Source organism: Mustelus asterias, chromosome 26, assembly GCF_964213995.1.
Source record: "Mustelus asterias chromosome 26, sMusAst1.hap1.1, whole genome shotgun sequence".
NCBI classification, from domain to species: Eukaryota; Metazoa; Chordata; class Chondrichthyes; order Carcharhiniformes; family Triakidae; genus Mustelus; species Mustelus asterias.
In genome coordinates, this window is record NC_135826.1 from 37,582,989 (window position 1) to 37,598,793 (window position 15,805).

General features: G+C 50.5%; 1 protein-coding gene across 1 annotated transcript in view; it reads right to left on the reverse strand.

The window, feature by feature from the left end:
• Positions 1 to 2,067: 2,067 nt before the first annotated feature.
• Positions 2,068 to 15,805, reverse strand: part of LOC144479702 (microtubule-associated serine/threonine-protein kinase 3-like) — a 138,009-nt gene continuing 124,271 nt past the window's right edge. Inside the window, exons 19-22 of the mRNA XM_078198731.1 lie at positions 10,337 to 10,554; positions 9,688 to 9,891; positions 3,525 to 3,739; positions 2,068 to 2,091 (exon numbers count right to left, since the gene is read on the reverse strand). Of these exons, the coding sequence (XP_078054857.1) occupies positions 2,068 to 2,091; positions 3,525 to 3,739; positions 9,688 to 9,891; positions 10,337 to 10,554 (661 nt within the window). The remainder of the gene's footprint in view (positions 2,092 to 3,524; positions 3,740 to 9,687; positions 9,892 to 10,336; positions 10,555 to 15,805) is intronic.

A 15,805-nucleotide genomic window follows, 5' to 3' on the forward strand; every position in this document is an offset into this window, starting at 1 on the left:
ACAGAGTGGGAGAGAGAGAGAGGAGACAGAGTGGGGGGAGAGCGAGAGAGAGACAGTGGGGGAGAGCGAGAGAGAGACAGTGGGGGAGAGCGAGAGAGAGACAGTGGGGTGAGAGCGAGAGAGACAGAGTGGGGGAGAGAGAGAGAGAGACAGAGTGGGAGAGAGAGAGAGAGAAACAGGGCGAGAGAGAGACAGGGCGAGAGAGAGACAGGGCGAGAGAGAGACAGAGCGAGAGAGAGAGAGAGATGGACAGGGCGAGGGAGAGAGAGACAGGGCGAGAGAGAGAGAGAGAGACAGGGCGAGAGAGAGAGAGACAGGGCGAGAGAGAGAGAGAGACAGGGCGAGAGAGAGACAGGGCGAGAGAGAGACAGGGCGAGAGAGAGACAGGGCGAGAGAGACAGGCGAGAGAGACAGGGCGAGAGAGAGAGAGAGAGAGACAGGGCGAGAGAGAGACAGGGTGAGAGAGAGAGAGAGAGACAGGGCGAGAACGAGAGAGAGACAGGGCGAGAGAGAGAGAGAGACAGGGCGAGAGAGAGAGAGAGAACAGGGTGAGAGAGAGAGACAGGGCGAGAGAGAGAGAGAGAGTGACAGGGCGAGAGAGAGAGACAGGGCGAGAGAGAGACAGGGCGAGAGAGAGAGAGACAGGGCGAGAGAGAGAGAGACAGGGCGAGAGAGAGAGAGACAGGGCGAGAGAGAGAGAGACAGGATGAGAGAGAGAGAGACAGGGCGAGAGAGAGAGAGACAGGGCGAGAGAGAGAGAGACAGGGCGAGAGAGAGAGAGAGACAGGGCGAGAGAGAGAGAGACAGGGCGAGAGAGAGAGAGACAGGGCAAGAGAGAGAGACAGGGCGAGAGAGAGAGGGCGTGACAGAGAGAGAGACAGACAGGGCGAGAGAGAGAGAGGGAGAGACAGAGAGAGAGAGAGAGAGAGAGAGGCGCGCGACCTTTGCTTCTCAGAGGCCCCTTCACAGAAATCATGAGTTGCCACTTGGGAGAATCACCCAGACCGAGGTTTAGTTGGCAACGCCGGGTAAAAATGAAGTGAGACTGCTCCTGGGATGGATTTGCCTGCGTGTGCTGAGCATGGAAACAGAGCAGCAAGTTGGCCAATAATGCTGGAGAGAGGGACGAGTTTAATAGCATAAATATTAATTGTCTCTTAAAAACGCAACCATTTTGACACAAGCAAATGGGAAGTTCAAATGGAATTGGATGGTGTTAACTCTGTGTTTCACATCGAGTTGTGACTCACATGTATGTGAACGAAACATGGAATGAATGGGAAATCAGGCAGTAAAATATAGCCGGCCCTCTTGGAGGAATCAAATTACATTTATGTAGATTTATTCAGCCACCCCCCCCCCCCCCCCCCTAATGTCATTCTTATATTTAATAAGAATATATTCAGGATATTCTCGACCAATCAGTTTAAAATCGACAGTGGGAAAAATAATGGAATAAGGTGGCACAGTGGTTAGCTCTGCTGCCTCACAGCGCCAGGGACCCGAGTTCGATTCCCAGCTTGGCTCACTATCTGTGTGGAGTTTGCACGTTCTCCCAGTGTCTGCGTGGGTTTCCTCCGGGGGCTCCAGTTTCCTCCCACAGTCCGAAAGACGTGCTGGTTAGACGCGTTAACCGTGCTAAATTCTCCCTCAGTGTACCCAAACAAGCGCTGTGGCAACTGGGGGATTTTCACAGTAACTTCATTGCAGTGTTAATGTAAGCCTACTTGTGACACCAATAAATAAATAAAATAACTGAAGGAGAGAATGGAAGAACATCCAGAAATGAGAAAATTGGCAATGAAAAGTCAGCATGGATTACAAAGGGGAAATCTTGATCCACCAATATTGATGGGCAGGTAAGAGCTAGGGTAGACAGTGGTGAAGCAATAGATGTAATTTATTTGGAATTTCAAAACGCGTTTGACAAGGTTCTGCATGATAGATTAATGAAGAGGGTTAGAGACTGACTCTCCTCACAGCAGGACCTTCTTCACCCCCCGCCCCCTACAAAATGTGAGCAAAAAGCCCATTATTTGCGACAGACGTTGTTCAATTGAGCTCCCATCAGTAGCACAGCTGCCAGTTTTCCTGAAGATGGAGAAACGTTGCGTGATAGAAGACGTCAGAACGGCCCCGACATCTTCCTCGGCCATCTCGCCAGCCTTCCTGCCTCCGGTCCGACACCAAGGACTGATAACATTCTAGCCTCACTAACCTGGTGGAGGTTTTTGAAGAAGTGACTCGAATGGTTGACGAGGGAAGGGCCGTGGATGTCGTCTATATGGACTTTAGTAAAGCGTTTGACAAAGTCCCTCATGGTCGGCTGGTGAAAAAGGTTGGATCTCATGGGATAAAGGGGGAGGTGGCTAGATGGGTGGAGAACTGGCTTGGTCACAGAAGACAGAGGGTGGTAGTGGAAGGGTCTTTTTCCGGCTGGAGGCCTGTGACTAGTGGTGTTCCGCAGGGCTCTGTATTGGGACCTCTGCTGTTTGTGATTTATATAAACGATCTGGAAGAAGGTGTAACTGGGGTGATCAGTAAATTTGCGGACGACACAAAATTGGCAGGACTTGCAGATAGTGAGGAGCATTGTCAGGGGCTACAGAAGGATATAGATAGGCCGGAAATTTGGGCAAAGAAATGGCAGATGGAGTTCAATCCTGATAAATGCGAAGTGATGCATTTTGGTAGAAATAATGTCGGGAGGAGCTATACGATAAATGGCAGAACCATAAAGGGTGTAGATACGCGGAGGGACCTGGGTGTGCAAGTCCACAGATCCTTGAAGGTGACGTCACAGGTGGAGAAGTTGGTGAAGAAGGCATATGGCATGCTTGCCTTTATAGGACGGGGCATAGAGTATAAAAGTTGGGGTCTGATGTTGCAGATATATAGAACGTTGGTTCGGCCGCATTTGGAATACTGCGTCCAGTTCTGGTCGCCACACGACCAGAAAGACGTGCAGGCTTTGGAGAGAGTACAGAGGAGGTTTACCAGGATGTTGCCTGGTATGGAGGGGCTTAGTTATGAGGAGAGATTGGATAAACTGGGGTTGTTCTTACTGGAAAGACGGAGGATGAGGGGAGACTTAATAGAGGTGTATAAAATTATGAAAGGCATAGATAGGGTGAACGATGGGAAGCTTTTCTTCAGGTCGGTGGTCATAGGTTCAAGGTGAAGCGGGGGAGGTTTAACACAGATATCAGAAGGACATATTTTACACAGAGGGTGGTGGGGGCCTGGAATGCGCTGCCAGGCAAGGTGGTGGAGGCGGACACACTGGGAACGTTGAAGACTTATCTAGATAGCCACATGAACGGAGTGGGAATGGAGGAATACAAAAGAATGGTCTAGTTTGGACCAGGGAGCAGCACGGGCTTGGAGGGCCGAAGGGCCTGTTCCTGTGCTGTATTGTTCTTTGTTCTTTTGTTCAGCCAACATCTCTTTCGAGCCAAAACCCTAAACAGGTCTATTCTTACCAAACCATGTGTCTATACAGTATATACCAGGTCTATTCTTACCCAAACCATGTGATGTACAGTATACACATCACTGTCTCCCACATAGACGCGAATTGCCCGTAATGTGAATCCAAACTTCTTTCCAGAACTGTGAATAATTATTGGAGGCCGCAGACTTGTGATGGTCAATGAGTGATCGCGACTTGGTGAGGCGTCTCGGGATGAAGCATTTGATGAAAGAGACCTGGGAGATGCTGGAGCAGAGCTAAATCCATCTGAAAAAAAGGCAACATTGGTGGATGGTGAGTCTGGGAAAGGATGTGTGGATAGTTTGAGTCATGTTGAGATCAAAAAGGAGGAGGTATTGGGGTTCTTGAGAAACATTAAGATCGACAGGTCCCCAGGGTCTGATGGGATATACCCCAGAATACTGAGGGGGGCAAGGGAGGAAATTGCTGGGGCTTTGAGAGAAATCTTTGTATCCTCACTGGCGACCGGGGAGGTCCCAGAGGATTGGTGAATAGCCAATGTTGTTCCTTTGTTTAAGAAGGGTAGCAAGAATAATCCAGGTAATTACAGGCTAGTGAGCTTTACATCAGTGGTAGGGAAATTATTGGAGAGGATTCTTCGAGACAGGATTTATTCCCACTTGGAAATAAGTGGATGTATTAGTGAGAGGCAACATGGTTTTGTGAAGGGGAGATCATGTCTCACGAACTTGATCGAGTTTTTCGAGGAAGTGACGAAGATGATTGATGAGGGTAGGGCAGTGGATGTTGTCTACATGGACTTCAGTAAGGCCTTTGACAAGGTCCCCCATGGCAGACTGGTGCAGAAGGTGAAGTCACATGGGATCAGAGATGAGCTGGCAAGGTGGATACAAAACTGGTCAAAGAAAGGAGTCTAACAACACCAGGTTAAAGTCCAACAGGTTTATTTGGTAGCAAATGCCACGAGCTTTCGGAGCGCTGCTCCTTCGTCAGGCGAGTGGAAGATCTGCTCATAAACAGCAAATAGGGCATATAAAGACACAAACTCAATTTGCAGAATAATGAATAATGATTGGAATGCGAGTCTTTACAGCTAATCAAGTCTTAAAGGTACAGACAATGTGAGTGGAGAGAGCATTAGCACAGGTTAAAGAGATGTGTATTGTCTCCAGACAGGACAGCCAGTGAGACTTTGCAAGTCCAGGCAAGTTGTGGGAGTTACAGATAGTGTGACATGAACCCAAGATCCCGGTTGAGGCCGTCCTCATGTGTGCGGAACCTGGCTATCAGTCTCTGCTTAGCGACTCTGCGCTGTCGTGTGTTGTGAAGGCCGCCTTGGAGAATGCTTACCCGAATATCAGAGGCCGAATGCCCGTGACCGCTGAAGTGCTCCCCAACAGGAAGAGAACAGTCTTGCCTGGTGATTGTCGAGTGGTGTTCATTCATCCATTGTTGTAGCGTCTGCATGGTTTCCCCAATGTACCATGCCTCGGGACATCCTTTCCTGCAGCGTATCAGGTAGACAATGTTGGCCGAGTTGCAAGAGTATGTACCGTGTACCTGGTGGATGGTGTTCTCATGTGAGATGATGGCATCCGTGTCGATGATCCGGACGTCTTGCAGGGGTTGCTGTGGCAGGGTTGTGTGGTGTAGTGGTCACTGTTCTCCTGAAGGCTGGGTAGTTTGCTGTGGACAATGGTCTGTTTGAGGTTGTGCGGTTGTTTGAACGCAAGAAGTGGGGGTGTGGGGATGGCCTTGGTGAGATGTTCGTCTTCATCAATGACATGTTGAAGGCTCCGGAGGAGATGTCGTAGCTTCTCCGCTCCGGGGAAGTACTGGACGACGAAGGGTACTCTGTCCACCGTGTCCCGTGTTTGTCTTCTGAGGAGGTCGGTGCGGTTTTCCGCTGTGGCGCGTCGGAACTGTCGATCGATGAGTCGAGCGCCATATCCTGTTCTTATGAGGGCATCTTTCAGCATCTGGAGGTGTCTGTTGCGATCCTCCTCATCTGAGCAGATCCTGTGTATACGGAGGGCTTGTCCGTAGGGGATGGCTTCTTTAACGTGTTAGGGTGGAAGCTGGAGAAGTGGAGCATTGTGAGGTTATCCGTGGGCTTGCGGTACAGTGAGGTGCTGAGGTGACTGTCCTTAATGGTGATGCGTGTGTCCAAGAATGCAACCGATTCCGGAGAGTAGTCCATGGTGAGTCTGATGGTGGGATGGAACTTGTTGATGTCATCATATAGTTGTTTCAGTGATTGTTTGCCATGAGTCCAAAGGAAGAAAATGTCATCGCTGTATCTAGTGTATAGCATCGGTTGAAGGTCCTGTGCGGTGAAGAAGTCTTGTTCGAACTTGTGCATGAAGATGTTGGCATATTGAGGTGCAAATTTGGTCCCCATGGCTGTTCCGTGTGTCTGGATGAAGAACTGCTTGTTGAAGGTGAAGACATTGTGGTCCAGGATGAAGCGGATGAGTTGTAAAATTGCATCTGGAAACTGGCAGTTGTCGGCGTTGAGTACTGAGGCAGTTGCAGCAATGCCATCGTCGTGGGGGATGCTGGTATAGAGTGCCGAGACATCCATTGTGACGAGGAGTGCTCCTGATTCAACTGCTCCATGTGTGCTGAGTTTCTGTAGGAAGTCCGTAGTGTCGCGACAAAAGCTGGGGTTTCTTTGTACAATGGGTTTCAGAATGCCCTCGACATAGCCGGAGAGGTTCTCGCACAGGGTCCCATTGCCCGATACGGTGGGACGGCCGGGTGTGTTTGCCTTGTGTATCTTTGGGAGGCAGTAGAGATCTCCAACGGTACACAGTACATACTCTTGCAACTCGGCCAACATTGTCTACCTGATACGCTGCAGGAAAGGATGTCCTAAGGCATGGTACATTGGGGAAACCATGCAGACGCTACGACAACGGATGAATGAACACCGCTCGACAATCACCAGGCAAGACTGTTCTCTTCCTGTTGGGGAGCACTTCAGCGGTCACGGGCATTCGGCCTCTGATATTCGGGTAAGCATTCTCCAAGACGACCTTCACAACACACGACAGCGTAGAGTCGCTGAGCAGAGACTGATAGCCAGGTTCCGCACACATGAGGACAGCCTCAGCCGAGATCTTGGGTTCATGTCACACTATCTGCAACTCCCACAACTTGCCTGGACTTGCAAAGTCTCACTGGCTGTCCTGTCTGGAGACAATACACATCTCTTTAACCTGTGCTAATGCTCTCTCCACTCACATTGTCTGTACCTTTAAGTCTTGATTAGCTGTAAAGACTCGCATTCCAATCATTGTTCTGTAAATTGAGTGTGTGTCTTTATATGCCCTGTTTGCTGTTTATGAGCAGATCTTCCACTCAACTGACGAAGGAGCAGCGCTCCGAAAGCTAGTGGCGTTTGCTACCAAATAAACCTGTTGGACTTTAACCTGTGTCATTAGACTCCTTACTGTGCTTACCCCAGTCCAATGCTGGCATCTCCACATCTTGGTCAAAGAAGACAGAGGGTAGCAGTGGAAGGGTGCGTTTCTGAATGGAGGGCTGTGACAAGTGGTGTTCCTCAGGGATCAGTGCTGGGACCTTTGCTGTTTGTAATATATATAAATACTTTGGAGGAAAATGTAACTGGTTTGATTAGTAAGTTTGCGGACGACACAAAGGTTGGTGGATTTGTGGAGAGCGATGAGGACCATCAGAGGATACAGCAGGATATAGATCAGTTGGAGACTTGGGCGGAGAGATGGCAGATGGAGTTTAATCCGGACAAATGTGAGGTAATGCATTTTGGAAGGTCTAATACAGATAGGAAATATACAGCAAATGGCAGAACCCTTAAGAGTATTGAGAAGCAAAGGGATCTGGGTGTACAGGTACACAGGTCACTGAAAGTGGCAATGCAGGTGGAGAAGGTAGTCAAGAAGGCATACGGCATGCTTGCCTTCATTGGCCGGGGTATTGAGTTTAAAAATTGGCAAGTCATGTTGCAGCTTTATAGAACCTTAGTTAGGCCGCACTTGGAATATAATGTTCAATTCTGGTTGCCACACTACCAGAAGGATGTGGAGGCTTTGGAGAGGATACAGAAAAGATTTACCAGGATGTTGCCTGGTATGGAGGGCATTAGCTGTGAGGAGAGGTTGGAGGAACTTGTTTTGTTCTCACTGGAACGACGGAGGTTGAGGGGAGACCTGATAGAAGATGAGAGGCATGGACAGAGTGGATAGTCAGAGGCTTTTTCCCAGGGTGGAAGAGTCAATTACTAGGGGGCACAGGTTTAAGGTGCGAGGAGCAAGGTTTAAAGGAGATGTACGAGGCAGATTTTTTACACAGAGAGTAGTGGGTGCCTGGAACTCGTTGCCGGGGGAGGTAGTGGAAGCGGATACAGTAGTGATTTTTAAGGGGCATCTTGACAAACACATGAATAGGATGGGAATAGAGGGATATGGTCCCCGAAAGGGCAGGGGGTTTTAGTTCAGTCGGGCAGCATGGCCGGTTCAGGCTTGGAGGGCTGAATGGCCTGTTCCTGTACTGTAATTTTCTTTGTTCTTTGTTCTATACAGACCTTTCAGAACGAATCCATCGATTAAACAATTGTTTGAGAGGACATAGAACAGTACAGCACAGAACAGGCCCTTCGGCCCACGATGTTGTGCCGAGCTTTGTCTGAAACCCAGATCAAGCTATTTCCTCCCTATCATCCCGAAGTACTCCATGTGCCTATCCAATAGCTTCTAAATGTTCCTACAGTTTCTGACTACACTATCCCCGCAGGCAGTCCATTCCACACCCCAACCACTCTCTGAGTAAAAAATCTACCTCGGTCATCCTTCCTATATCTCCCACCATGAACCCTATAGTTATGTCCCCTTGTAATAGCTCCATCCACCCGAGGAAATAGTCTTTGAACGTTCACTCTATCTATCCCCCTCATCATCTTATAAACCTCTATCAAGTCTCCTCTCAACCTCCTCCGCTCCAAAGAGAAAAGCCCAAGTTCCCTCAACCTTTCCTCATAAGACCTACCGTCCAAACCAGGCAGCATCCTGGTAAATCTCCTCTGCACTCTTTCCAGTGTCTCCACATCCTTCTGATAGTAAGGTGACCAGGACTGCACACAATATTCCAAATGTGGTCTCACCAAGGTCCTGTACAGTTGCAGCATAACCCCATGGCTATTAAACTCAAACCCCCTATTAATGAACGCCAACACACTATAGGCCGCCTTCACGGCTCTATCCACTTGAGTGGCAACCTTCAGAGATCTGTGGATATGAACCCCAAGATCTCTCTGTTCCTCCACATTCTTCAGAACCCTACCTTTGACCCTGTAATCCACATTTAAATTTGTCCTACCAAAATGAATCACCTCGCATTTATCAGGGTTAAACTCCATTTGCCATTTTGCCTAGTTAACTATTTGAACCACTTCTCTCTGCCACCTTGCCAAAGTGGACCATTAAGGGATGGCACGATGATTATCACTGCTGCCTCACAGTGCTAGGGACCCGGGTTCAATTCTGGCCTCGGGTCACTGTCTGTGAGGAGTTTGCACAATAAGAAGTCTCACAACACCAGGTTAAAGTCCAGCAGCTTTATTTGGAGCACGAGCTTTCGGAGTGCTGCTCCTTCATCAGGCACTCCAAAAGCTCGTGCTACCAAATAAACCTGTTGGACGTTAACCCGGTGTTGTGAGACTTCTTACTGTGCCCACCCCAGTCCAACGCCAGCATCTCCACATCATATGTGGAGTTTTCCATGTGTCTGCGTGGGTTTACTCCGGATGCTCCAGTTTCCTCCCACACTCCAAAGATGTGCAGGTTAGGTGGATTGGCCATGCTAAATAACCCCTTAGTGTCAGGGGGATTAACAGGATAAATGAATGGGGTTACGGGGCTACGGCCTGGGTGGGATTGTTGTCGGTGAGGCTCGATGGGCCGAATGGCCTCCTTCTGCACTGTAGGGTTTCTATGATCAGAAGGCTGGGCTGTTTGGAATGTAGGACTGGAGGAGACTGAGAGGATCACGTGGATGGAGCTTGCCATAAACATCCTGGTAAAGATGAAAATTATAAAAATTGTGAACTTAAGCTATTGGGTATGGGACAGAGGCCCAAACACCTTCTCCCTGAATCTTTGCTTCCAATGATCCCTCCCATAAATAACAAGGAGCCCAAGGCAGCTTGGGATTTGCTCCCAGATCTTTGCTCAGTTACTTTCACTCCCACTTACCGGCTGTGATGAGAAGTGAAAGCGCGCTGATCGAGGCCGATTTGGGGATCGAGCTTCCAGGGGCTAGCCAGTCCTTCTCCGTCATTTCAAGCTGACCCTCAATTTTGTGAGTTGGTGTGGGGCATGCTGCTTTTGGAGTCGAGTTCCTTTGGCCCACACTGTTGCTACGAAGACGCATGAGGTTAATACTGCTCGTAAGGACATCTGAAAAAGATCCAAAAATAACTCAAACTTCAGCCCACAGGCTCCCAATAAACTTCGAGCCGCCACAATCATCAAACCTCCCCCCCCAACAAGGCAGCAACCGCTCCCCCCCCCACCCCCACAGGGCAGCCCCCTCCCCCACCACACGGCGGCGACCCCCCCATCCCTCTGCAAGGCAGCGACCTATCTCCCCCCCCCCCCCCCTCCCCCCACAGGGTAGCGACCTCCCCACCCCCCCCCACACAGGGCAGCCCCCTCCCCCACACAGGGTAGCCCCCTCCCCCACACAGGGCAGCCCCCGCCCCCCTCCACACAGGGCAGCCCCCTCCCGCCCACACAGGGCAGCCCCCTCCCGCACACACAGGGCAGCCCCCGCCCCCCTCCACACAGGGCAGCCCCCTCCCCCCCATCAGCTCCTCATGGTGGAAGGTGCAGAGATTCTCACCTGAGAATGTCCGGGCCCGCGGTCTGTTGGGCTCAGGTTGTGGTTCGATGGGGGTCTGTGTCTCTCGCCGCGGAGCTGGCTGGCTCAGAGAACAGATCTCAGTTTCATCCTCAGTGGAGAATGCGAACCAAGGCACCGTGCTGGAGCCAAGACTGCCGGCAGTCGGACTCGAACCTCTCTCAAAGTGGGAGCAAGCCGAGGATGCTCGGGGCCTCAGGCTGTGTAATAAAAGTCAAAGGTTAAAGGTTACAGTTCATGCAGCGGTGCACAATCTCCAATTCATCAAGTCTCAAACATTCAAACCAGGGGTCGGAATGTTACTGCCACGGGAATCGAGCGGGCGAGGGGTGAACCATAGAAATGTCCATTACCCTCAGGCGGGATTTTCAGGTTTTGGGACAAGCGGGGCTGGAAAATCCCACCCAGGGGATCAGAATGGATTTGGAGCGCTGGCCTTTCTGTATCTGCTCTCAAAGATCTCAGATTCCTGTCACTCCGGACAGGTTTGTCTCTCATTTTTACAGCAAACCCCTAATCCAGCTTCCAAACCAACATAAATAATTAAACATAAAACACTGCACGTGCTGCAAATCTGAAATAAAAAAAGAAAATTCTGGAAAACCTCAGGTCAGAGTCATCTGGATTTTAACTCCCTTTCTCTCGGCACACATGCTGGGTTTATCCAGCAGAAATAATTTCTCTCCATCTTCCCCAATCAAAAAGCGGAAAACTTTATTCAATCACTCCCGGACCTTTTCAATTCTCGGGAAAGCAAAGCAAGTTTGTTAATCTGTACCCGGAATCCATCCCATAGATTATTGCTGTTGTATTCTAGTCCTGTCCTGTTTTCACCCACCACTGGCAGGCTCCCTGCACCGGTGGGACACACACACAACACACCCATCTCTAATTGCGGTGACGGCCCTTTAATTTGTTACGAGGCGGGGCTTCTGTCCTCCAGAGCAGACTGAATGTTCCGGAGGTTGTGCGGGATCTATTCAGTCTCTCAGACAAGTCCTTCCTGGGGGTTGTGTCTGGATATTAGCCTCAGTCACAGTCGGGGGAGGTATCTGCAGGCAACTAAGAAGGGGGAGGAGAAAGACCGGTCACCAGCAGGGTGGGCTACGGGAAGAGCTTCACCCTGATGAACGAGGGACACCAGGGCCAGACAACACCCAAAAGCTCAGGCTGATAGAACCATTGAGAGGAGTCGTCTATGAAGGGTGTACAGAAGAGCCAGAAACCGTGCTGGAAACATGTCCAGGGATGTGGTGGATCACACCGGGCACATTCCCCTATGAGGAGCTGATGCTGCCGGGACTAGGAGGTCTCCATTGCCAGTGGCTGTAAAAGTGACCACTGCTCTGAACTGCTTCACGGTTGGCTCATTCCAGAGTTCCATTGGGGATCTCTGCGGGTTTCTCATGCATCTTCTCACAAATGCGTCGAAGGAAATGAATACCCATTGAGGGAGGCTCACAGTTATGACCAGATTTCCCTCGGTAAAGCCAGCCTACAAGAGCAATAGAATTAGTAGCAACCTCCTGATTTCCACGGATGCAGGGTGTCATTGACAGCACTCATTGGCTTAAAGAACTTCCTGGCAGCAACCATTACAATTCATCAGGAGAAAATTATTTTGTTCTCTCAGCGACCAGAGACAGGAATGTGTGAAATACACTGGCGGCTTCCATGACTCGGACATCTTGCGTCACTCGCAGGAGCAACAGATCTTTGAGATTCCTCAGTGCATCCAGGATTGGATCCTCAATGACGAAGGCTGTCCACAAAAGGTGTGGCTGATAATTGCCGTTTGGTAAACACAAAATGCCTCTGAGGGAAGGTCTGACATTCTGAAACAAGATGATAAAAATGTCCTTGTGAAGGTTGTGCAGCCACGAGAGAATGTGGCCATTCTGTTGTTGGATAGCAGCAAGGATTTTGAGCAGATTTGAGATGGTGCAGCCTCTTCAAGCATCTTGCCAAAACCCCACTGCTTACGGGAGCTGTCACGAGGCAGGAGCAGCACCGTAACCCTCAGTGCACTTGTGGTAGTATACACACAGTCTGGCAAGGTGCCTCATGGAGAACATTCTGCACTCACAGATTCCTGATATCTTGCTCTTGATATCTGAGCTCTGATCTGAATGGGCACTGTGGTCTAACTACACTGGTTCCTGCAAGAGGGGTCTTCAGGCCTCTTCCTCAGACCGAATCTCAGGATGACATCTCTCTTCAGGATGCAATCATCCGGAACTCTCCAGAATTCGTGCAATCCACAATTTAGCTGAGCAGCTGCATGGTCTACTCTCTGTCAACCCCTCATAACCATGGCTCCGTTTGGACTTGCCTAAGTTACCCTTCAACCGGGCATTGGCACCCGTGACCCCAAAAATGCTGATACTCCACCTGTTACACTCACCCAGTATGTGTGTAATGGGGACTGCATTCAGTCTGTGTGTAATGGAGACTACTTCCAGTGTGTGTGTAATGGGGACTGTAGCCCCAATGTGTGTGTGTAATGGGGACTGTAGCCCCAATGTGTGTGTGTAATGGGGACTGTAGCCCCAGTGTGTGTGTAATGGGGATTGTACCCCCAGTGTGTGTGTAATGGGGATTGTACCCCCAGTGTGTGTGTAATGGGGACTGTATCTCCAGTGTGTGTGTAATGGGGACTGTATCTCCAGTGTATGTGTATTGGGGAACAGTACCCTGAGTATGTGTGTGATGGGGACTGTACCCCCAATGTGTGTGCAATGAAGAACTGTACCCCCAGTGTAAGTGTAATGGGGACTGTACCCCAGTGTGAGTGTAATGGTGACTGCACCCACAGTGTATGTGTAATGGGGTCTGTACCCGGTGTGAGTGTAATGGTGACTGCACCCACAGTGTGTGTAATGGGGACCATACCCCAGTGTGTGTGTCATGAGGACAATACCCCCAGTGTGAGTGTAATGGATACAGTACCCTCAGTGTGACTGTAATGGGGACTGTACCCCCCCAGTGTGTGTAATGGGGACTGCACCCCGTGTGTGTAATGGGGTCTGTACCCCCAGTGTGTGTAATGGGGTCTGTACCCCCAGTGTGTGTATAATGGGGTCTGTACCCCGTGTGTGTAATGGGGTCTGTACCCCCAGTGTGTGTAATGGGGTCTGTACCCCCACTGGGTGTGTAATGGAGGTCTCTGCCGCCTCCCAGTGGTTTTTCACTGGTGGCTGATACTTCCTCTCCGATCCCTGCTGATTCTGCCAAGTCTGTTCCCTGGCCCGTGGCCTTGCCTGATATTGGTAAGGATAGTCGGAATCCAGGAATGTCCGGGTGCTGTGTCAGTCTCTGCTGCAGCCCTCTCCCTCCCCTGTCTCTAATGCAGCTTTCCACCACCAACAGGATTTTCCGGCCGTGCTCGCCCCCAAAGCTGGAAAATCCCGCCCGAGGTCAACAGACGATTGCATGGTCCCCCACCACCCCACCCCCAACCTGCCGGCTACAATTCCCGCAACAGGCGGAATCGGCTAATTCCTCCCTTGTATAAACGGGAATTTCCTGCAGCCACTGGTGTCTGCGCAATAAAGTCAGAACTTAATAGTCCCTGAAGCCGGAGTCATTTCCCTGATATCTCCCTGTGATGGCAATCTCCCCCTCCTCTGCTGTGTGTGTATTACGATGCTCTCTACCTCCTGTGCTGCGTATTACGATGCTCTCCACCTCCTGTGCTGTGTATTACGATGCTCTCCACCTCCTGTGCTGTGTATTACGATGCTCTCCACCTCCTGTGCTGTGTATTACGATGCTCTCCACCTCCTGTGCTGTGTATTACGATGCTCTCCACCTCCTGTGCTGTGTATTACGATGCTCTCCACCTCCTGTGCTGTGTATTACGATGCTCTCCACCTCCTGTGCTGTGTATTACGATGCTCTCCACCTCCTGTGCTGTGTATTACGATGCTCTCCACCTCCTGTGCTGTGTATTACGATGCTCTCCACCTCCTGTGCTGTGTATTACGATGCTCTCCACCTCCTGTGCTGTGTATTACGATGCTCTCCACCTCCTGTGCTGTGTATTACAATGCTCTCCACCTCCTGTGCTGTGTATTACGATGCTCTCTACCTCCTGTGCTGTGTATTACGATGCTCTCCACCTCCTGTGCTGCGTATTACGATGCTCTCCACCTCCGTGCTGCGTATTACGATGCTCTCTACCTCCGTGCTGCGTATTACGATGCTCTCTACCTCCGTGCTGCGTATTACGATGCTCTCTACCTCCGTGCTGCGTATTACGATGCTCTCTACCTCCGTGCTGCGTATTACGATGCTCTCCACATCCTGTGCTGTGTATTACGATGCTCTCCACCTCCTGTGCTGTGTATTACGATGCTCTCCACCTCCTGTGCTGTGTATTACGATGCTCTCCACCTCCTGTGCTGTGTATTACGATGCTCTCTACCTCCTGTGCTGCGTATTACGATGCTCTCCACCTCCTGTGCTGTGTATTACGATGCCCTCCACCTCCTGTGCTGTGTATTACGATGCTCTCCACCTCCTGTGCTGTGTATTACGATGCTCTCCACCTCCTGTGCTGTGTATTACAATGCTCTCCACCTCCGTGCTGCGTATTACGATGCACTCTACCTCCGTGCTGCGTATTACGATGCTCTCTACCTCCTGTGCTGCGTATTACGATGCTCTCCACCTCCTGTGCTGCGTATTACGATGCTCTCCACCTCCTGTGCTGTGTATTACAATGCTCTCCACCTCCTGTGCTGAGTATTACGATGCTCTCCACCTCCGTGCTGCGTATTACGATGCTCTCCACCTCCCGTGCTGTGTATTACGATGCTCTCCACCTCCTGTGCTGTGTATTACGATGCCCTCCACCTCCTGTGCTGCGTATTACGATGCTCTCTACCTCCTGTGCTGCGTATTACGATGCTCTCTACCTCCTGTGCTGTGTATTACGATGCTCTCCACCTCCTGTGCTGTGTATTACGATGCTCTCCACCTCCTGTGCTGTGTATTACGATGCTCTCCACCTCCTGTGCTGTGTATTACGATGCTCTCTACCTCCTGTGCTGCGTATTACGATGCTCTCCACCTCCTGTGCTGTGTATTACGATGCCCTCCACCTCCTGTGCTGTGTATTACGATGCTCTCCACCTCCTGTGCTGTGTATTACGATGCTCTCCACCTCCTGTGCTGTGTATTACAATGCTCTCCACCTCCGTGCTGCGTATTACGATGCACTCTACCTCCGTGCTGCGTATTACGATGCTCTCTACCTCCTGTGCTGCGTATTACGATGCTCTCCACCTCCTGTGCTGCGTATTACGATGCTCTCCACCTCCTGTGCTGTGTATTACAATGCTCTCCACCTCCTGTGCTGAGTATTACGATGCTCTCCACCTCCGTGCTGCGTATTACGATGCTCTCCACCTCCCGTGCTGTGTATTACGATGCTCTCCACCTCCTGTG